The 23,281-nt window shown below is 37.8% G+C and overlaps 1 protein-coding gene across 3 annotated transcripts in view; it reads left to right on the top strand.

The window, feature by feature from the left end:
• GABRG3 (gamma-aminobutyric acid type A receptor subunit gamma3) overlaps positions 1-18,820 on the top strand; it is a 302,729-nt gene extending 283,909 nt beyond the window's left edge. Inside the window, exons 7-10 of one of the 3 annotated variants that reach the window (XM_059466827.1) lie at positions 5,986-6,138; positions 11,815-12,011; positions 13,509-13,538; positions 16,791-18,820. In XM_059466827.1, the coding sequence (XP_059322810.1) occupies positions 5,986-6,138; positions 11,815-12,011; positions 13,509-13,538; positions 16,791-17,069 (659 nt within the window). In that variant the 3' untranslated portion in view covers positions 17,070-18,820. Of the gene's footprint in view, positions 1-5,985; positions 6,139-11,264; positions 11,331-11,814; positions 12,012-13,508; positions 13,539-16,790 lie in introns of those variants that run through there. The other 2 variants (XM_059466828.1, XM_059466829.1) reach the window with 2 other exon arrangements.
• Positions 18,821-23,281: the final 4,461 nt, after the last annotated feature.

Here is a 23,281-nt window from a genome sequence, read left to right as displayed (position 1 = left end):
CTGGAGATTAACTCATGTTAGGATGGGTTACCAGCTCTGAAGACAGACCAGCTGATGAAGTATTGATTGAAGTAATCACAATCCATCCTTCTTTTCTTCTTAGTAGTTCTAGTAAGAAGATAGCTTGACCCTCGACAAGATGTATCTCTGAGGTGGGGTGAAGGCCTGGGATGTGAAACGAGCAAGCTCACGTGACTCTTCTATCTTATTTTGAATCATAGAGATATAGAGTAACAGAATGGCTTGTTGAAAGAGGTGTTAAAGATCATCTTGTTCCAACCCCATTGCCATGGGCAGGGATGCCTTGCACCAGACCAGTCTGATCAGAGCTCCATCCAACCTGGCCTTGAACTCTTTCAGGGACAGGGCACCTACAACTTCACTGGGCACCCTGCTTCAGTGCCTCATCACCTTCACAGAAAAGAATTTTTCCTAATATCTAATCTAGTAGTGCTCTCTTTCATTTTGAATCCATTCCTACTTGTTCTGTCACTATATGCTCTTGAAAAGAGTCTCCATTTTTCTTGTAGGCTCCATTCAGGTATTGGAAGTCTGCACTTAGTTCTTCTGAAGTCTTCTCTTTTCCAAGTTGAACAATCCCCATTTTCTAAATTAGGCAGGGTTGGGTTTTGTAACACTGCCTGTGTTTCTGCCTGACTTTGAACTGAGATACTCTTTCCAGCCAGTGCAGAATCTGGAGTCATGTCTTAAACCTGAAACTTGCACATTTCCAGTTGGCACCAGCACTGCCACAATAGTTTTGCTTCCAATTCCACATGCATCTCTTCCAGCAAACCTCTCTGGTGAGCATTTTGCAGAAACTTCTGTAGCTACTGGTTAGAAAACTTCTACTTACTAAGAAAGAAGAGAAACCTGGCCCAGGAAATTAAAAATGGAGCTTTGGGAAGCAAAGATCAGAAAACAGGTTCAGGGTGACATGAATAGTTAACAGCAAGATTAAATAAGGTCTTCTCTTGACTTCCAAATGAAAAAATAAAATGTAAAAACCACTGAAGATTGGAAAGTTAGTTTGATTGCTATTAAGTAAATTTTATTTATTAAGATAATGAGGAATGTGATTCAGTCTCTGTGGTCTTGCTGATCAACAAAGTAATACTTGTGGCACACAGTGTGACTCCTCATTTTAATGACTAGGCTTTTCTTCTGAAATCAAACTCTTGCAGTAACATGGACAAACTCTGCCACTCCTCATTATTCTGCAGTTCCAGTGATGGACAATTGGCACGTAACCTTCATCACACGCTGAGTCTGCTTTGTGTATGCATTATACCTTCATATTTCAGTCTTTGTAAAGTTAATAATTTTATTTTTTTTCTAAGTTAATTGTCAACCTCAGAGTATAATGGAAGGATGAATGAAAATGTGACATAAGATAGTATAGTATAATTTGAATAAATTTTTTTTTACAGTATATAATTTTGCATACTTTTAAATTTATTTATTTTTAATAAAATAACCAGTTGCATTCTGCTCAAACATTTTACCTTCAAGGGAGCCATTCTTGGTGCAAGGCAAAATTCTAGCAATTCAGGCCAACAGATCTTCAAAAGTCAAAATTAATTTGCTATAGCTTGATACTGCTCATTAAAATTCACAGCAGTTATTACATGGGAAATCATTATTGTTCTAAACAGTGTCCTACTTTCAAACTATAAGTCCTGTGGGTAAACAGCCAGCAGTCATGTTGGTTTCATGGGAAGCATTGCTACACTATTTTGATTATTCCATATTTGCTGCCTAAAGGTGCACGTTTTGCTCCCTTTATGGAAAACTGATCCTGCTCTATTTTGCCTCAGGATCATTTTTAGTATTTAAGTGAATTGATGGCTGATCATTTTGTTCAAAGTAAGTTTGCCTTCCTGGGAATATTATTCAAGTCGTTAAAAGGTAGAATTCCTCTCTGGGTTTAAAAATGAAGTTTATTTGCATTAGCTATTCCAGTGGTCCTTTGATAGACAACCACTGTGTGATTACTTTCAAACCAAGTGCACTGGTTCAATGACATGCAGTTTGGAAGGAGATTTTTCCCATCTTTCCTGCACTCAGAACTTTGTCACACAATGACCCCCAGCTGCCCTTCCAGCAGTGGCAGTAACAGCAGGTGGAGCTCTAAAGGCTTCCAAAGGTACAAGGAGGCGCTGAGCAGAGCTCTTGGAAGTTTTTCTCTCCTCTGGATTGTGCATGACTGCAGGATATACAGAATCAATTGTATCCCAGAAAATGGAATCTTTTAGAAGAGAGGAGAGCTTCTTTGCACAGATTATTTTGTGTGTATAGAGAAAAAAATACACATACCGTGGCTACTTTTCTTTAATGTGCATGCAATGCTTTCAAATACATAGAGAATATTTACTTCTGGAAGGAATAATGTGAAGAATAATATAATCATCACCATCAGCAGCAGCACCAGCAGCTGTGTGCAGTTTGGAGTAGTGCAATAGGGAAAGTAGCCACAGCACATACTCTTGTATGTAATGTGGCTCTTGAATATAATGAGAGAATCCAGTAATCTCAACAGAAGTTTTCTTGGCTGAGGATAGAAATGAAGTGGCAATTTAGCTGAGCATTTTAATTTACCATAGCTATTAAAGAAATTCGTTCAGTGTATGTTGTACAGAAGCGTGCTTGCCTCTGAGAGCGGCACTGGTGCTTTCAGGTGGGGGAGGGAGGGAGGGAGGGAGGGAGGGAGGGAGGGAGGGAGGGAGGGAGGGAGGGAGGGAGGGAGGAAGGAAGGAAGGAAGGAAGGAAGGAAGGAAGGAAGGAAGGAAGGAAGGAAGGAAGGAAGGAAGGAAGGAAGGAAGGAAGGAAGGAAGGAAGGAAGGAAGGAAGGAAGGAAGGAAGGAAGGAAGGAAGGAAGGAAGGAAGGAAGGAAGGAAGGAAGGAAGGAAGGAAGGAAGGAAGGAAGGAAGGAAGGAAGGAAGGAAGGAAGGAAGGAAGGAAGGAAGGAAGGAAGGAAGGAAGGAAGGAAGGAAGGAAGTGTCGGAAGGAAGTGTCGGAAGGAAGTGTCGGAAGGAAGTGTCGGAAGGAAGTGTCGGAAGGAAGGAAGGAAGTGTCGGAAGGAAGGAAGGAAGGAAGGAAGGAAGGAAGGAAGGAAGGAAGGAAGGAAGGAAGGAAGGAAGGAAGGAAGGAAGGAAGGAAGGAAGGAAGGAAGGAAGGAAGGAAGGAAGGAAGGAAGGAAGGAAGGAAGGAAGGAAGGAAGGAAGGAAACAGAGGAGTTATGTGTATCCTAAAGGATGAAGACATCCATTTTGACTGGGAAAAGGAAGAAAATAACTAAAATGCCCTTTAAAATATCAAGAAGGTTATTATATTTAAATAAAATAACTTTGTCATCCTCCCAGGAGTAGCCCAGTTTAGCTCCCACCATGGAATCAAGGGATGTGGTCAGGTTTTGTCCATATCTCTGCCCTACACTCTTGATTTTTAATCACAGGAGAGAAATGAAAATGTTTTGAATACATTCACCTTCTAAAATGTGCTTCTAAAGCAGACAAGACAAACCATATACTGAAAGTACCAATTTCTTTTCATAAGTCTAGAAAGGAGGCCACAGTGTGCAGGTTATCTGCAGAATTTGCCTTCTAGATGTCTAAAATCACAGGAAATTAATCCTGCCTGAAAGACACTAAATCAGTTAATGACTAATTGTGATCATGGACTCTGTATGTCATTTAATGTGCCATAATTTTCTCCCACTCTCATGTTTATCAGGTTTATTTTCATCAAAGGCCTTGGAAGCAGAGACTCTTTATTACTTTCCCAGTATCCTACAGTGCAGTATCTACTCCTACTCCTGCTTGCTGGGCTGGGTTTCATGACCACACTACTGAGAGGAGCAGTGACCTGTGTGGGTACTGGAATTGTTTGTGTCATACATTTTATACACAATGGAGGTGTGCAGATTGTGCTTGACTTTATACCATTCTCAGGCAGCTTATCCATAAACACACAGCTCTAGATACAGGAACTAAGTAAAGGAAATGGAAAGGCTTGACACATTTCCTGTAGAGTCTTTGATTTCATTTTTGCTCATTCTTCTACCTTGGTAGACAATGTTTGACTCATTAACATGCTTTTTTTTTACTCACTTCTATTCTTTTCAGTTTGTTCATGTCAGTGAAAGCACTGGTTTACATTCCACCTGACTCTACACCTGTTTCTATGAAATTGTTTGTTTCTGTGGTGTAAGTCTTTCTTCAGTGAGGCAAATTAGCCAAACAGTAAGCCAGCAGAACCTGTGGTGACTAACCCACATCAATTCCCTGGTGCCATTCCCTACACAGAGAAGACTGATGGGGATTAGTGGAATGACAATAATCCTTAGCTCACAATGTCATGATGCACTGCAATACCTCCTAGTTGTAACCAGAGTGATCCCTTTAAGGACAGCTTCTGAAATGACTTTCCAGTTTCTTGGGGTTGCACAGTTTTCACTGGCACAATTGTTGTGAAAATGTTTGCTTTGGTCTAACAGAGGCATTATGGAAATATTCACAGGCTTGTCAACCTCTTCCAAATATATCTACCTCAAATGGATGTACTTTAAATGTAGGAACTTTTCCTTTTCACACATTCCCAAATTCCCACCATCAGATTTTTATTTACCTTTAAGTTTCTAACTTATGGCAATTCATTGATTTTACAGTGACTTCAGAGATGCTTTGAATGAAAGTCAGTCTTACTGAGTTAATTTATTTTTTATATAATATTTAGCTGTAGTCAAATTATCCATTGTAAGAAATGCATTTCTTTATATGTCCTCTGTTACTGGATGATTAAGCTTTAATTTGCCTCAACTAATAAACGCACTGTGCTTCTGCTTGGGCGAGTTGTATGTACATTCCTCGGGGGATTAATCTTTATATGTTTCCAATTTCTTCATTCTTGTGATGGTTTGCTGTAAGAAGACAGAGTTACTTAACTATTGCAAATGATGCCTTCTGCAAATTCATACTCTAGAAAGTTAAGGTTTGTAACAAGAAGCCATAAAATTTATTAGGCCAAACCTGATGCAGTCAGACAAAACCACATAGAAATTCTCTGGCATATAAGCTCTCCTTTACATCTGAAATGGAAGCAACCTACTTCAAGTGAAGTACAGAAATCAGTCTCAGTTCAGTTTTATTACTGCTATTCACCATGACTGTCTCAGAAAGTGAACATCTGTGAGGCTGAGAGAGCTGTTGTAGGGCAGAGATGATAAGGTCAGTAGCCTCTGCTGAGGAGAGAGGAGGGACAGATTATTATCCCCTGTGGAATCACAAGGATTAGCAGAAGAGATACAGTGAAAAAATCATGTACTGTGGGATAAACTAACCTTCTTACTGATTTCTTGAATGTATGATTTTTACTACACAACAAAACAATAAACCTTGTGTTCAGACTGACCTTCTGAAAATACCACAGATGGCCACAACTGTTTTGAAATGCCAGCATTGAGTTCTAGTGTCTATTAATAACTTCTTCTGTAAAGGCATGCTATACTCATGTGCATGTTACATTTGCCAAAAAAACCCTATTTTCAGATTCATATCTCAAAAGAAGGTAACAGAACTCACTCAAACCTGAAATTAAGGCACAGAAGACACAGCCCCAGAAGGAAGAATTTTGTGTGTAGTGATTGCAGAATCTGGTGAATGACAGTACCTTCACATTTGTGGCCATGAAGATATCCAGAAATGCATGTCTGGAAATTCAAGATGCCTTTCAAAACTTTACTCATCCGGAATGATTGCTGAGAAGCTCTGCCTGTCAAATACATTATTTCCACAGAGACCTAAAATTTAAGGATTTTAGAATGGCAAGATTTACTTAAATTTCACATGAGAATTACTGTGTAGATGCTGCTGAAACTCTAAAAAATATTTCATATGCAGTTTTTATGAAAGTTAAAATATTAGCAAGTCAGTGAACAACTATCTGTTTCCCATACAAATGAATTTCCTTTTTGTGCTATTATTGCAGGTGATTATGTAGTCATGACTATTTACTTCGACTTAAGTAGAAGAATGGGATACTTCACTATACAAACATACATTCCCTGTATATTAACAGTTGTTCTTTCCTGGGTATCCTTTTGGATCAAAAAAGATGCCACACCAGCAAGAACAGCATTAGGTAAGTTGTTAATAATTCCCTTTTCTGGTGTTCCTGCACTACTATTTGAAAATGTCAGCTTCCTTTCAAAGAGACCAGTAGGTATACCCTTTGGATTATTGCTACTACGTCTTGCAGAACCAGATCTACTTATTACTGAGACCACTGGGGTTTTTTTTCTGTAACAGGGTAATTAAAAGTAAACTAATCTGACCCATTGGATGACACTGCCACCTATTTTGCATAAAACTCTTGAATTAATGTCTGTCTCCTTGTTCTCACCATGATATTTTAGTGACATTTTTGAAGACTTAATTAATTGCACTGCTGGCTTCCTTCCCTTCTGTAACTCTCCCCCACTGGCAATTATGTCTTATATATACAGAAAACTGTGGGATATAATAGTATTAACTCATGCAAAGTGTTTTAGCTTGCATGCTTGAAGTTAAGCTTCACACTGGGTGTATTGATATTTTTCATAGATTGTGAATATTTATGCTGGTTTAGGTTTTCCAGAAACTCATTTTTGTCAGGACCAGCATGTGTATTTTGGCAATGTGCTTTAGTGTACACTTAGAATTGTTGACTTAGACTTAGATTTTTTTTTTTAACATCTGTAGCAAGACCTGCAGGTTTTGACAGCATCAAGGGTATAGGGGTATGTAACAGCCAATTATATATAAACATCAGAACCAAAGGAGAAACAATTCCTTAGTTCAGATTGTGATTTTCAGGTCTGCCAATATGAACTGATTCAGTAAACTACCAGTCTAGGAAAAAAGGGGAGCCTGTGTCAAAGTTTTCAGCCATTCCCAGTGCTTCATTGCATCCTCCTGCTGGAGTTTGTTACTATGTAGGTCCATTTTTCTGAGGTTATTTTACAGGAAAGGAATATTCAGTCCTCATTCCCTCCATGTGAGTGCCAAAGGGCCAGTACACCACAGCTCCAGCAACAGGATGGACACAAAGACTCACAGTTACTCTGTTGTCCAGTAACACCTCCAGAACAGCAAAAAGACCATTCACAGGTGAGGGCAGAGCAGCTTACAACTGCCTGTTCCTGGCTGGGTAGACTTGCCTCTGATAGCCAGAAAATTGAGCAATTGGTCTTAAGTATAACTCTCTGCTGAACTCTTAAATTGAACTCTTTTCTTCTTAAATGAGGTGACTCAAGGGAGATAAGAAAAGATTGACTGTTCTCCATCTTTTTTTAAAAGGGAGTCTGAAACCCCATGCATGAGGAGAATCACGTAGCATCCTGCTGGATTATCCTTCTTAATGCAGAAGAAAAAAGAGACAAAAGACATCAAACACTTTACATTATTGATTTGCCATAAACATTTTCCAAATCCTGTACCTAAGGGTGGTTCCCCACACCACAAAGCTCATTTTTCCACATAATCAGACACAGAAGTATTTTAGATCACTAAGCACTAATGTGTGACTCTCCACCTCACCCCTCAGCCAGCAGGAAGTTCAGAGAAAAAGTGTATTCAGATACTGAAGTCATTAATTTGGAGTAAGAACATAAAAATGAGTTGTTTCAAGCTTCTTCTCTATGGATGTCATGACTCACTCCTAAAACTCTGACTGAGAATTTAATTTCATAGGCTAAAATATGACTTTTCTAAAAGTGAAGCCAAGTATATATGGGTCACTTCTTTTGTGCACAGAATCCTGTTGCTCCCAAATCGACAGTGGCTCCCGGGATGCAGTAAGCAGGTGCTCCCATTGTGCTGCAGACTTGCATTTATAATGCTGCTTACAGATCTGTCTGACCAACAGCACACATCCACATCCTGACAGTGGCACACGGTAAAATTGTGAGTAATGCAGCCCAAGGCAAACTGCTGAAATTGTCCTACTAATTAGTTGAAAATAATTGTAGAGACTCTGTGCAACAAACCTTCTCCAAGTGTAGCTGCATTAATGTAAAGGATGAGCACCAGGGAAATATTTATCTCTCTGAAATTAATGAATAATTTCCAAAGTTATTGGCAACTACTCACAGTTACATGGAGGACAGGTTTTATTCCCTTCTGAATAATGCTAGCTGATGCATTTCCATGCTGGGAGAAAAAAATATTTTGGGTTTGGGACCATAAGTATTCTTTCAGCAGTGATGTCCAGAGACATTAAAACGTTCTTTAAAAACTTGGTTCTTTAATCCCCTTTTTACATGCACCTTGAGGTACTAAGACTGGCAACAAGATTAACTCAAGTCCACCTAAAGAGTCAGTGGGAAAATGGAAGTAAAATTTGAGTGCTGGATGAGAACTGTGTTTTTTGATCCTGAGTTATTCTGCTCTTCCTTCAAAGAGAAAGAACTCTCTGCAGCTTCTGCTTGTATCTAGTAATCAAAATTATCTCAAAATGTTCTAAGTCAGGAGGCAACTTTTCCCTGAAGAAAAGTTATGATCTGAAAAAGAATATGTTATTTTCTGTGAAGATGAAGGGAATTAAGTTAAACTGAAGCTTTCATTCAGTTTCCCTGTACTTTTCAAAATGGGTATTATATGTAATAGGACCGGGTAGTTACTACAGAGCAAGATTGAACTGCAGTTTAAAAAGATACTGTGGGTATCAAGGCCAGAAATGTGTTGATGCAAAAAAAAGATACAGATGATATTTAATAAAAAATGAACGTTGCTTTCCTTGCCATTTCATCTTTACCTCATTCACTAGAAAACCAAGAAAGTACTCAAAACAGGGCCAGAGCAGAAAGATGGAATACTAACTTTATCGAAAAGCAATAGCATGCATCAAAGCAGAAGACATTTCCTTTAGTGTCCCACCAACATAACCTCAAGAAAATTAAAAATTAGCTTTGCTGACCAGAGTTCCTAACACTGAAACTCCTGCCACCTCACTTTGCATATGGCAGTCCAGTAAGCAGATTTCAAGCAGTAATAATTTTAAATAACTGTTTAGACCAATGATCTAAAAGTTAGAGTCTTTTCATGCATTCTGTAGATCTGCATAATTTGATCTTCTAGTCAATCCTTTTTGTTATATCAAATAGCATCTTTGCTATGGGATTTACTGGGAGAATATAACCTCCCAAAATGGTATAGACTTGTAAGCTTACACATACAATTTCTACCTGAAAATTTTGATGTCAGGTTACCTCAGAGCTGTCCTTAGCTGATACTAAAGTTCTGTTGAAATAGATAGTTCATGAGTCCTGTGAATTTCAATAACAGATGCAAAGCTCACTTTGCCATACGGGACTCCACAAAGTGAGAGACTTCACAATTTCATCTGGCAAGACATATGCATTTGAAACCACTCAACAAACTGAATTTCCTTAGCATGAGAGATGAAATGAACTAAGGATATGGAAACAAGATATTGTATCTGGAAATAATGGTGCTGAATTTTATTCATACATACACGCATATATACATATACATACACACACACATATATTCTGATTTGTAAATGTACAGAAATACAAAATTATATAATCTGGTGCACCTTCTTTCTCTTTCCTCTCTGTATGTATCCCCATAAACTCATTTTAACATTTTAAAATGTGTGCCTGTTTGCTAGATGTAAAATTGATACACTAGATAGAATTTTCATCATTTCAAAAACTCAGTGCTTGTTTACAATGTGAGCAAGAATCCAGTTGCAAGCATGAGCTGAGCTGATGTTTCATATTCAGGCTTAAGGCATGGAGTAGGATACAGGTGAGTTGAGGACTTGTGTGCATAAACTAATGATTTTTTTTAGCCTTTTAATAAAATCTGTCCTATCACATGATGAGTGGGAAACAAAAACTTACATTTGAGTCCAGGTAAATGGAACTCTGTGTATTGTACTGGAAGAACTCTATAGGTTTTGAGGATTTTTTTAAGATAGTAAAATGCCTGAAAGCATGTACACGTGGCTCAGAAAAGGACACCTTTGTGTCAGAAATCTAAATGTGATTTAGGAAGTGTTGAAGAACTTGATTTTATATTGTAGGGTATGTCATGGTCTGGATGTGGTTCTTTTGAAATCAGTGACTCCCAAGGCCCGGATCAAGCCCATGCAGAAAGCGATTGACATATAGTTAGTAAGGGTCAAATCAAAGCCAGCCAGTTCACACCCCCTGCACTTGGGCATCTCTGCAGTTGGCCACTGTGATAAATGGCTAAACAGAGTCTTTGCAGCTTTTTTAAACCATCAGCAGGGTACAGACCTGATGTTGAGGGGTCTGGAGAGGTTGCTGGATCATGCCTACCCTATCTGCTTATACTGGGAGGTGGCATAGATTTCAGGAAATAGCTTTTAGATGTCCAAGGCACACACAAAATTCCTGCTTTACACTTCCTATCAGCATTGCTTTCATCTTGGTTATTGACTTGTGATTTTTTTCAGAAACTTCCTGTTTGTTTATTTCTGGGTAATAGGTATATAGGGAATTCAAGTAATCATTATTATTCAAGGTTGAGACACAGGCAATAATTTGCCTTCTGTCTTTTCCAGGGACTTTCTGTTATCTTGAATGGAGAAGGTTGTTCTTTTGAATCACTGTAGCTTGTAACTTTACAAGTCAGAGATGGACAATCCTTCATAAAGAGAAAGTAGTCAAAAGTAATCCACAGATCGTTCTTTCTCTCCAGAGTGCTTTTAGTGAGAAGTTATTTAACTATGAGGCATAACTTCCATCATTCCTTGCCATTTCAAACACTATGAACCATTGTGAAATATCATTTTAACTATAAAAAAAGAAAGATTACCTTATGGCTATGCTGTTTGTTGAGAAGGTTCTCTCTTGAGACTTTCTTGTGGGAAAGCTTTATTTTTTTTCCCCTAGCCAGTAAGAAGTTGGATTTTTTTTTTTCTATCAGAAGACATGCAGTTCATAACAGGTTGGGAATAGAAAGACTGCTATTCCGCAGGAATTAAGAGAAACTGTATGTATTACTAGGAATCAAATAACTTACATGACATAGATTTCATTTTAGCACTGGTTTTATAATTTTGGATATTTCACACTAATCCCATTTTGTTCACTATTACTAAATCAATCTCAGAAGTGATGCTTTGTATGAATTAAAAAGGCTAGCTCTGTTAATGTTGCATCTGTTGAACAATGTTGAAGTTTGTATGAGAGTCTTACTCTGACTGAGCAAGTAACATTGATTTCCCATACTCAGAAGGAAAATGGCACTGGAGGACTCCCAAGGAAGCAGTGGTGTGAAGACATACTTTCAGAATTCATGGTCAGATCTTAGCAGAATCTTTTTTTTCTCCCCACACCTCTTTTTGATCATAAGATATTTTCCTGAGAGCACTACTAGTGTGGAATAGAACATCTTTCCTCCAATGCTTACTAACCTTCTTGATTTTATTTTTCTGGATTTAGTATCTTTTCTGCTTCATACTTCTCTTCAAAAATTTCTTCATTCTTTCCCTCACCCCCATCTTCAGCCTTACTGGGATCAGAAGGAAGAGATGAAGGAAAGCATATTGAGATGCATAGGAATGTCACTTTTGCAAAGATGAAAATAAACAACAGAGCAAATCCATGTTTACAAAATAACTTTTTCACTACTAATACTATTTTCCATTATTTCTTAATACTACCAAATAAATTAATTACTTGGGTACACTCTGGATTCCTGTTTTGTATGTTTATTTCCAAAGATTCTTCTGTGATATGAAGAAGTGATATAGCACACAATTAACTCAAGTTTCTCCCTGCAGGCATCACCACAGTATTGACCATGACAACTTTGAGTACCATTGCAAGAAAGTCATTGCCCCGTGTCTCCTATGTCACTGCCATGGATTTGTTTGTGACTGTATGCTTTCTATTTGTATTTGCTGCTCTGATGGAGTATGCCACCCTCAACTACTACTCAAGTTGCAGGAAACCAAACTGTACTAAGAAGAAAAAGTCGGTAAGATGGGAGCATTTAAATTTGTTTTCATGTGCAGCTCGGAGAGCAGATAATCATTTAATGGTAGTCTGTAATCCCGTGGCACTTCACTCCTCCAAGATTTTCCCACTGGTGTGATCTGCCCTGAAAACTGATGGAAGAGTCACCCACAGTAGCAGTAGGAGCAGTTACGTGCCTGCTGAGTGAGGTGTGTTCCTAACAGAAGCAGCCTGCTCACCATGGAGCAGCAACCCTGCCTACACATCCTTTGTCCTCCAATTACTGTGCTGGTAGTTGGTGAAGTCTCCCACTGAAACAGATTGCATAGCTTGTTATACAAATAAATGCACATCAATGTATATTCAAATGCATTGCTATTTCATGGCTTAACAGGTCTAGAAATATTTATGAGCAGAGTTTCATTGTCTCTGCTGGGAACTAGCATTTGGTTTAAGCCCTGTGCACAACAGGTTCACAAAGACAAAAATGGAGGTCACTTAAAAAGGTTTTAGGCATGGCTCATTTTTGGCCAAAAAACAACTTTTCATTGTAAGACCCAGAAAAACACAAAAGCTATCTATTTAGAATCAACTGAAACAATAATGCAGGAAGAATTGCCTGGTTTACTTCATAACTGACTATAAGAATGAGAGGGGGCAGTTTAATAGAGAAAAAAAATCTCAGTGTAAACATATGGAAAGGGGCTGGCGACTCGAAATCAAGCAATAAATATTATTTGTTCATAATCAGTAGTTGGAGATGTTGGATGCCATTGTGTGTAATGGAGGAAATAAGGACATTTGAAATCAGAAATCAAAGCCAAATAGGAAAAATGTGAAGAAGGAAATTGAGGAGAGAGAAGCCTAAATTTAGGGAATAATAGGTCATGATGTAAAAAGGGATTGAATGAAGAGCTATAGAAAATGATTGAATGAAGAACTAATGAAGGAAAATCTGAAACAAATACGGGATTACAGAAAGTCTAGAAAGCCACAGACTTAGTCAATGACAACTCCATTAAACTTAAAATAGCTTCTTACAAAATGCATTGCTCAGAAAAGCAAAAAATTGTTACCAAAAGAAAAGTTTGAGATCAAAATGAACTTGCTAGTGATCAAACTAAAATTGCCATCCTGTAGAAAGACTGAACTAAAAAGTCATGAGTATCTTTGTTGGTAGGATGTAATTCCAGACATGTGAATGAAGACATGAGAAAACATGCAACATTGTCAAGATTTAAATCAAGACCAGAAAAAATGCTCAATTACCTATTGTTTGAGCATTTCATGGGTTAAATAAATATTTTAAGTCTATGAAAACCAGTCATTGAAGGATTCTGTTGAAGTTTCATGCCGTTTTCAAGTGTCCAGAATATTATGCTGAATATATACAGAACACACTGCATGGAGTGTTTTATGCATTTAAGGGCTTGATCCAAGGAATACTATTGAATATAGATGCATGTGAAGCACTAAATATGTTTTCTCCTGAATAATTCTTTTCTTATCTTTATTTAAGCTACCTGATGTAAGTTTTGGTCATGTAATGGTAAGTAAGTTACTTTATTCAGTGAGAGAATTGGGGGCACAAATAGATGGTTGACATTTACTTGCACTAATTCCTGAGAGAGCTGTATTGCTATGTTATGCTTTACCCTGACTTCACTAAAAATATTGCTTTGCTTTTTTGTTAAAAGGTCAGTTTGTTTTCAGCTGTGGCAGAGGAACATAGCTGCCTCTTTCTATAAGGACTTATCAAGTGATATGAGAGGGAGAAGGGTCAAGTATACAATATTATTGTTATTTTTACCTCAGAAATTTTGTGTGTCCGCTTTATATAATACAGAAGTTACAACATTTTATGAGAAAGTAATAAGCACAAGTTATGTCATAAACTTCTATGGAGTTTTAACTAAGTTTCACAGAAAAAAAGAAAGTTCATTTATGCATATGCAAAACCTTTAGTAAGCTTTCAGGTGGATTTTCAAATAATTTAGGCTCACAAGTTGAACACAGGTAGTTGTACTCTATCTACAAAAGGAATACGTGGAGTAGCAATAAAGTTGGAACAGAGCACAAATTTGTGTCTCTAAGTTGTGTGAATACCTGCAATATAGTGTATGCAAATATAAAGCATTCAGCAAGCCTGCAGCCAGTTTACCAGCTGGTTGAATAGTCTGCCATCAGATAAGAACAGAGCCAGAACTCAAACACTGGGGTTTGCATTTCTTAGGTTGGATATGATGAAGTTTCTCATTTACAACTGCCAGATCTATGTTACTAGCCTATCATTTTACAAATAATAATATATACTTTTTTTTTTAAACAAGAGTTCTCTGATGTATTTTAAGACCTCATATAACTTAGAAAGTCTGCTTATTGGCAATTAGTGGTTTACAGCAAGCATCACATCTATCCACTTTCTACTGCTGTCACTCCCTGGACAGACTTTTCTGGAAGATGAAGTTAACAGAGCATGTTGAATGGGTATCAGCACTTTCCTTTTTCCAATTAAAAGCTATAGGGAAAGATAATTAAAATTACATTAGGGTTTAAAAGCCTTTATCTAGTCATTCTGATCTGCTTGGAAAGTATCTACAGCATTTTAAAGTTTTTTACTCACTCTTTTCAGGGTTTTTACCTGCTGTTTTCTTTTCACCCTAAGTTACTGAGCACCTTTGTCTATACTGAGGGCATTGTCTATACAAAGAAACCTTCAAATTAGAGCTCAAACAAGCAATGTCTCTGGTTCTCAAGATATCATTTTGTCTTTTTCAACTTTGTAGTAATGACACTTAAAAGGTGAAATTTATTAATCTTAGTAAATCCATGTTCACGTAATCCCAAGCCTTTTCTTTTCCTCCTAGAAAACACACATATACCTTGTCAGAAACAATATTATTAAGCATGTTTTACACTGCACCTGAACTGCCGTGTCCAAGGCCCTGGAGAAGTGCCTTGCCCTGGCAGACCTCCTGGGTGGGAGTGGGATGGTGCCCACGGTGTGTGCACTGCTCTCCCAGCCCCAGCTCAGCTGGACACATTGAACATGGGGGGGACCATCCACCTTCCCCTCGTGTCTTGTCACTTCAGGATACCTCCTACGTGGCAGAGATTAATCTCTCTGAATTATTAGGGCAATTATTTTATCTTCTGTCCTGAGCAGATAGTTGATATAAAAAAACAACAAAATACCCCAGATATGGGGAAGTTTCCTTTGCAGAGCCAGAGCACCTTTTTATCGTCACCCACCAAAACCTTTCTGAGCCTTTATTTTTTTAAACATAAATATTTTAGACAGGCATGGAAAATTTCAGTCCCTGAGCTGGAAATGTTCATAAAGACCAGTAATAAATATGCAATATATGACACAGTGGTATAGCAGAACGCCATGTATACTCTAGTCACAGTCTTTTCTTTCCATAGTACTAGAGTAAAAAAGATTGGTTGTACAATAATCTTATACCTGTTTGACATGACAGCACATTTTAAGGCCCTGAAACAAGCCACACAAAACTTTACAAAACAGAGAAAAGACCATACAGGTGTAATTTCTGTCATCTAATCTCAGAGATAAAGTCATTCACAACAAATAGATTTGCAATAATCTGCTTCTAAATTGCAATCTGCTTGCAGTTCACAGAAGAATGCACCTGAGACATTTTAGCATTTACTTATGACAAAATGAATTGTATCTAGAAGTAATTGACTAGATTCCATAGGTCAGTTGTTCAGGTGTAGTTGTCTGTGTTGGCAGTGCCAACATCTAAGTAGAGGGATGCCACATCAAGTTCTTAGCTCAGGCACCAGCATTTTTAATGAGATGGGTAATACTACAGCATGCCAAAAGATTTGTAGAAAGCAAATTAAGTCAATATGAAAAGGAGACATTTCTACTGAGGCACATCAGTCATATCACCAGTGTTTCTCACATCCAGAAGGAAAGTTTTCAGATACCCCCTAACACCTTCAGCAGGAAATGTTGAGTACTTTGTGTAGTATGGAAGCAAGAGCCCAGAGCATTTTCCTAAACACAAGCAGCTGTGACCAGCTTGTTCCTGGCACAGCCAGCACGTTCCTGCAGGCAAAGCCAAGGCTTGGCACAGTGCCGGGGAGAGGAAGGGCCTCCGGTAGATAAGCCAGGCTGCCAGGGCTGTGTCTGCTTTGTCAGGATGGTACTGGCAGGCAGCAAAGCTGATGGGACCTTTTCTAGTGATGTCAGTGGAGGAGGTGACACTTGTGAAGATGGAATGGGTGGTTTTATGAGAGGGGAGACTCTTGTGAGAAGGCATCTTGCGTGCCAAGGAAATGATGTGACAGAAAAGCTGACAAAGTGTAAATAGGGAGTACATTGAAGAAGGAAACGTCTGTAAGCACGAATGCTGCTGTGAGGATGCATGACATCAAAATTCCTATTTCTGAGCATGGTTAGTGTGATAAGCTCTGAGGGGACATGCCTCGGGATTCAGTACAGGAAATCCTGTACTGAAATGATCACTATCTGTTGCTGACCAAATCTGTTCTTATAAATTATAGTGAAGTTAAGAGGCAGTGAATGCACCTATGTGAAGTGGAGGACATTGTATAATTAAATGGAGAGGGGGGATATCTTCCTTATTTTTGAGAATCCACCTTAAATGTAGTAGCTGCAAGTGTTTAAAATAACTTGCAAATTATATTCTGACAGGTAAGTGAATTCCTAAGTGTGAAAAAATGATTGCTTTCTGCTGTGATTATTAATTTTGATCTGCACCATCCAGGGAAATTTGTCAAACTGTTGCCATTTTTTTTCTCTCCTCAGAATTATTCTGTACTTGATATGAGACCACCAACTACAGTCATCACATTGAACAATGCCATGTATTGGCAAGATTTTGAAGATGCGTGTGTCTATGAATGTCTGGATGGGAAAGACTGTCAGAGCTTTTTCTGTTGTTATGAAGAGTGTAAATCAGGCTCGTGGAGGAGAGGACGGATTCACATAGACATCTTAGAACTGGACTCTTACTCTAGGGTCTTTTTCCCTACATCCTTCCTGCTGTTTAACCTGGTCTACTGGGTTGGATACCTCTATCTTTAAATGTTGCCTGTAGCAGTGAAGACTGCTGTGTTTTCTCACTGCGGACGGATGCTGAAAGTGCAGAAAAAGTGAAGGACACAGTCAGTTTCATCTCCAATTTAAAAGACCACATTAACTTTTACCATCACAGAGCCTGATGAAGAATTTTAACATGTAATTTCTTGAAAAAGAAAAACATGGAAGAGTTCTCTCCTAACTGCTATTTGTTTTAAGAAAAAAGTTCTTACCAAGTTCTGCTGAATTTGTAGTGTAAGCGATGTTTATGAATAATTATTGTATATTAAAATCTCTACTATTGTCCCTTACCATAGGAGCTATTCACAATTCAGGCAAAGTTTAAATACGTAATTTTTATTTTTCATTCTCATACTTTCTTCAAAATGCTGCCATATCCCTAAGGCTCAGAGAAATGTACACTGGCACTAGCAAATAAGCCAAAGCTGATGAAAATGCTCTTTTGTATTTAAATTTGCTTGATACCACAGGTTTTGGGAAACTGACGATCTCCTTGATATGGAATAACCACCAAGAGACACTAAGAAATGTCTGGTAGGATCAAAACGTGGACATGACTTTAGAGGTCTGAGGTTCATTGAATTAGCCACTTACCCACACATATTGGTTTTAACTTAGAGGTGAAAAGGCAGACAGAGAAGAAAGCTATCATTTGGATATAAATAAGACTTGCCTATCTGTGAGGCAGCTGTAGGCATAACTTCTACAGTTTTTCAAGCTTTTAACTGTGTTTTCTATGACTCATTAAACACAGGATGGTCATTGATTTCCAAAGTACTGTACTTGAGGCAGGACAAGATTCCTCTTGTTTGTGTCATTGTAGCAGTTCACAGTGCATAGCCCATGAGTAAAAATTATAATAGCACCAGGAATATGTGACTTTCTTCAGATTTCAATCTGCTAAAAAAGTGTTTTCATGCATTCTTATTTTTTCTCTCAAAGTTGTATTATAAAATTGAAAAACAGGTGTGCCAAAGGCCTTTTTTTTTCTTTTCATAACATTAAACACTGCAATATTTACTCACAGTAGTTGTTCCCTGTGCCTGAGCTAAAGACTGAACACTTGTGGCTTGAATAGTACATTACAGGAACTCAATTGTGACACTTGGATTAAACATGAAACAGCTGCCACATGTAGAAAGAGGTTCTTTTCATTCTTTTCCAAAATTTTCAACTATATTTTACACTAAAAAACAATTTTGTATTTTTCAAGGTATTGACCATTGAATTCTAAACTACCCATTTTTTCAAAAACTACTTTTATAGTATTGAACTAAGTGATGTCTTTTACAGGCTGTCTACATAATTGTTATTAAGCAAACAAAATACATCCAGAATTAAATAGCAATAGCTTTTCACTACCCTTTGCATGACAAATTGTTACAAAAGATTGAAGTTAAAAGATAATTAAAACAACAATTCTATTTCTTTTCCCTTTTGGAGATAATTTTTTATGAACTCAAAAAATGTGTGTCTCTTCCAGGCAGTATTTGATGAAAAAATGAATAGTGGATGTGACTTGAAAGGAGTTCCTTTTTCCTCCAAAGGAAAACCCTGCAAACAAGCAAAAGCTAATGCAACAGTACTTCTAAAGGAACAGAAATGCTGTCATGTTCTTTGAAACATCACTGTCTCTCATTGCTGTTGCTGTGTTCTTCCACTGAGTTTTAATAGGGGGGAAAAAAATTAACCCAAAAGTTAATTTTAATTTTTCAAAATCTTTCTTCTGTTTTTAACTTGTCTCAAATATCTGAAACCTAGTTGTGTTTAGGTTGTGGAAGCGAATTACTTCTGTAAGGACTGAAAAAATTCAAATTAGAAGCACAGAAAAGAAATATTTTGAGGCAGAATCAAAGCCTTATTTTTAGAAAGATCTGTCCAATCTGATGTCTTCTAAACCAATGATAACCTTCTGATTTCAAAATACATGTTGAAAATTTTGCTAAATCTAATTAGCAAATTAACTGCTCTGTAAACCTGTGTCCTGCACTTGGAGGTATAGACTTAATTTGAGGATGACAGTGATATTTTAAGTAGTGCAAGAAGGTGATTAAACTTGAGTTGGATATCCTGATCTCTAATTATTAATTATTCTACTCTAATAGTCACCTTCAGCCATATTTTGGAAGAATACTAGAAATATTCCAATAATGGAAACCATTTTCCTTTAGAGGGGTGATCCTGCAAACCCTCTGCACAATCAATTGATTTTGGTGGTAGTATTCAGACAAATGATGCACAATCAGGTGCCTTCCACCATTAGATCTTGAACAGGTAAAGTGATGTTTATTTAACAATTCCGTGCTGTGTGAGTTTTCTGGGAACCGTGTTAGATGATGAGCGTATGCTTTTCTTGCACTTGTGGCTGCTCAGGAGCCCTGCTGAAAGCAGACAATCCCAGCAGATCCTTCTTTGAAAGACTGGTTATGCTAAGTCCATTCATATTGACAATTTTTCTGACTTTTTCCACAAACAGAAGATGGAAGCAAATAATTCCAATTTTTCCACTGTCCTAAATCAAGAAAGAAGCTTCAGACACTACTGCCTTCTTCTCTTACAGTGAGAGCAGAGGACATATTTTACTGTGTAATTTTGTCTGATTTGGGGTTATCAAAAATTGATTTTTATGGAAGGCTGGCAGGTTCCTGAATGCACTCCTCTGCTTGTTCCCAGTAACTTGGCTTACTCTCACTGCTTTACTGCTCCGTGCTTTGGCAGGCGCTGAGAAACCTTAGAGATCAGGGAAGTGGGGCTTTCTATGATCTGCATCATTTAAAATTGTGGCCATTATGTTCTGCACACATCTATGTGCCATATCCTTCTGTAGGAGTGAGAACATCCTCATTCACCTTCAAGTATTCTTGTGCTTCTTTTGCAAATTGGCAAAAGTTAACATTTTGGTGTGCTGTCCCATGAGAAATGTAAGAACTGTATTTTAGCATTCTAGAATATGTTCTTATCATATAATTTCATATTCTTATCATATAATTTCATACTAGAGACTTGCATTTATTCAACTACTTCTTTTTACCCTTCCAAGGAAGGGAACAGAGGAAGGAAAAACCAAATGAGCAGTGAAATGAACACATTTGGCTATGTAAAACCTCAAAACCAAGTATCTTCACATTACATTTGTTCTTTATCAAAGCTGCAGAAGGGATTGTGAGTTTTTTAAATAATCACCTTTGTTTCCCAGGACGATTTAAAGTCAGTCCTCTTATTCTCCCCTTCAATTAAAAATTCTTGGGCATAATTTGTCTTTATTGAGGGCAGCATTTCCAAGGCAACTAAGAATGTATAAATAATATTGGTCTGCTTAATTCAGTCTTCTCTGTTTTCCTGGCTCTGATTCATAGCATATTGACAGCTCCTTTTTTTACAGCCACTCTTCCAATAATAAAGAAAAAAAAACTTGTAGCCAGTTTTTGCTCTCTCAATGTCCAGCAGTAATGGGGAACTGCAGTGTCACACAATTTTAATATAACTTTCTAAACAAAAAAGTAGGGGTATAGTTTAAAACACATCAGGCATTTTGATAACCTTCTCTTTCTCATGTTCTCCTTAATCAACTCTCAACTGTGTATTGCTATTTTGTGCATACCAATAAAAATGATAAAAATTACAAAAGCCAGAACTGTCTTCACAGAGACAGTGATGAGTAGTGAAGCTAAAAGAAGAAAAAGAAATTATTTTTTATTGCTGTGCAGCTCTTATCTGTTACAATCCTCTTATTCAATTTAACCCACAGCTAATTCCAAGTCATCCACCTGGAGGTTTGCACATTCATCAGCTGGAACAGCAGTGACACATGAGCCTTTAACTGATAGGAAATTATTTCTGGAACTGCAGGCATACTGCCAAATAACTCAGACAGATAGCTATCTTAAACACTTCTGCAGCTCTAATATGTCTTGGTGTCTAGCATCTCACGTTATTTCATGAATTTATCACCATGAATTATCTTCTTACTAGGTCATTTCATGAAGAGAAGGCTGTTTACCTCCTTTTTATACAAAATTTCGCCGTATATCTGATAAAATGACTCTCCTACATGACTGGATGCCAGGTAGCTCTGGAACTGCTGACAGACTTTGTGGGAAGGAAGATTCAATATTTTAAGACAGACAGATTTCACAGAGTCACAGAATCAAATAGGTTGGAAAAGACCTTGGAAATCATCAAGTCCAGCCTATGACCTACCACCACCTCATTAACTGAAGCATAGCACTAAGTGCCATTCCAGTCTTTTTTTAAACACCTCCAGGGACTGTTTCATTAGCCTCACCAGCTGGAGGGTTGGTGTCACCTTCTAATCTGTAAAACAAAGTGCCCACTGAAACTTGTAAAAGCTGTCCATAACAAATTGTACTTTTTCAATTGGCTGCTCTTTCCTGGTTTCCATATAATGCAGTAAGAAAAGGCAAGCCATATTTCATAATATTAGATAGCTACACAGGCAGATTATTTTTTTTCAAGGTATCTTCTTCTTCTTCTTGCTCACAGTGAAATGCTCGTGCCTCTTACATCAGTGCCTTTATCATTTATTAATATGAAAAGACATCCCTTAACATATTTCTCGTCTGAAAGTTAGAAAGTGGGACCAGTGACCTTCTGGAGTTCTTCCTGAGCACCACAATGTGTGATCAGTATTCTAAATGTCTTCAACCTACAGACTGAGCATTTCTCTGCATTTTCTTTATTTTTCCAAACAGTCTGTAGGTTTCTTATTTCCTATATAGCAAAAGGCTGCAGTGGAACTTCAGCAGTTTACCAGAATCCTTCCTTCTTCACTCAGCAATTTCATTCCACCAAGAGATGCAGAGCTTAAACTCAAGGCTCATCCAGATCTCTTTCCAGAAGACTATTCAAAATAGGCAAAACGAGACTATGGATTGGGAATGTACTTCCACAGATGAAAGGTGAGGTTCTTTTTCCTTAAGAGGTTTTTTGGCTTTTTCTCTCAGTTAATTTATATTTCTCCTCCCTCCACAAGCATAAAATTAGCTCAACTTACACTTGCCTACTGAGAAAAAAGTATAGTGTTATTAGTCTTATTCTATGCTTCTATGCCCACCACCTTTTTATGGTTCATCACACTCTCTTCTTGAATGGTTCTAGTATACAAGTGAAAAAATGAGGGCCTTTTTTCCGGACTCAGTGGCCTTAATAGTATTTCCTTTCTCCCTGGAATCTAGGAGGAGTTCTTTCCTCATAATTTAGGCCACTGGTTTAGATACTAAAACCAAAGCTATGTTCTATATCTAAAGTGAAATTATGTTTCAACAACAACAAAAAAATCTTAGCCTGAATTGAATTGCTTTGAGAAGTTAAACAGTAATTTTTTTTACACTGAACATTTGGTGGATAATTTAAAGAGATATGATGGCCTACAACCCTGTTTAGCTAGGACTAAGTCCTGAACCAGGGATGAATATTGTTCTGACCATCTAGTTTACCTAGCAGCTCTTTCTTTAAATGACTTTGGATCATGACTGACTTCAAGCACTTGGTTAGTTACTGCTGACATTCCTCAAGTGAGATATCCAACATCTGTGATGATGCATTGCTTTCTACAGACTTTACTTTCTTTTGCTTTTCTTCTTTTGTCTTGGGTCCTCAAGCTGGTGGCTGTATGCATCTGGACTCCTCAAGGGTTTTCCTAAAAAAATACATGAAATTAGAGAATAAAATTAATTATGAAATTCAGTGCCTCAGAGATGGACACCTGAGAATTCTCTTCTTTCTACCAAAACATTCATTTTGATCTTGTAATCATTTGCTGTTTATAAAGGACAAGCAGAAGACGTGGTTGTGTTTATTCATATGTCTAGGGAAAAGCTTTCTCAAGGACTGAACAAGGCAAAGCAGGCACTGATATCAGCCAGTAACTTGACAGATATTCTTTTGTCTGGGTAAGGAATGGCTCTTGTCATAGGAGACACAACAGCCTCTGGTGTCGTTGGAGCACCCAATAACTTGACCTGGAGGCCTAAGCCAGCCTGTGGAGCTTCTTATAGGGGAATGCAGGTGTTCCCTTTAGTGTTTAATACAGCCCCTAATACTCTTCTAAAGTCTCTATAACTTCTTTCAGCAGTGCTTGAGAGACAGGAAGCTGTACTGACACAATATATTCTAAAATACAAAGAATGAGATATCCACAGTGAAGCTGGTGATGGCTTGTTACTGAGACAGGATTA

This window comes from Ammospiza nelsoni, chromosome 2 (assembly GCF_027579445.1).
Source record: "Ammospiza nelsoni isolate bAmmNel1 chromosome 2, bAmmNel1.pri, whole genome shotgun sequence".
NCBI lineage: Eukaryota > Metazoa > Chordata > Aves > Passeriformes > Passerellidae > Ammospiza > Ammospiza nelsoni.
Note: the sequence above shows the minus strand (reverse complement) of the source record. Positions and strands in the feature narration are given on the sequence as shown.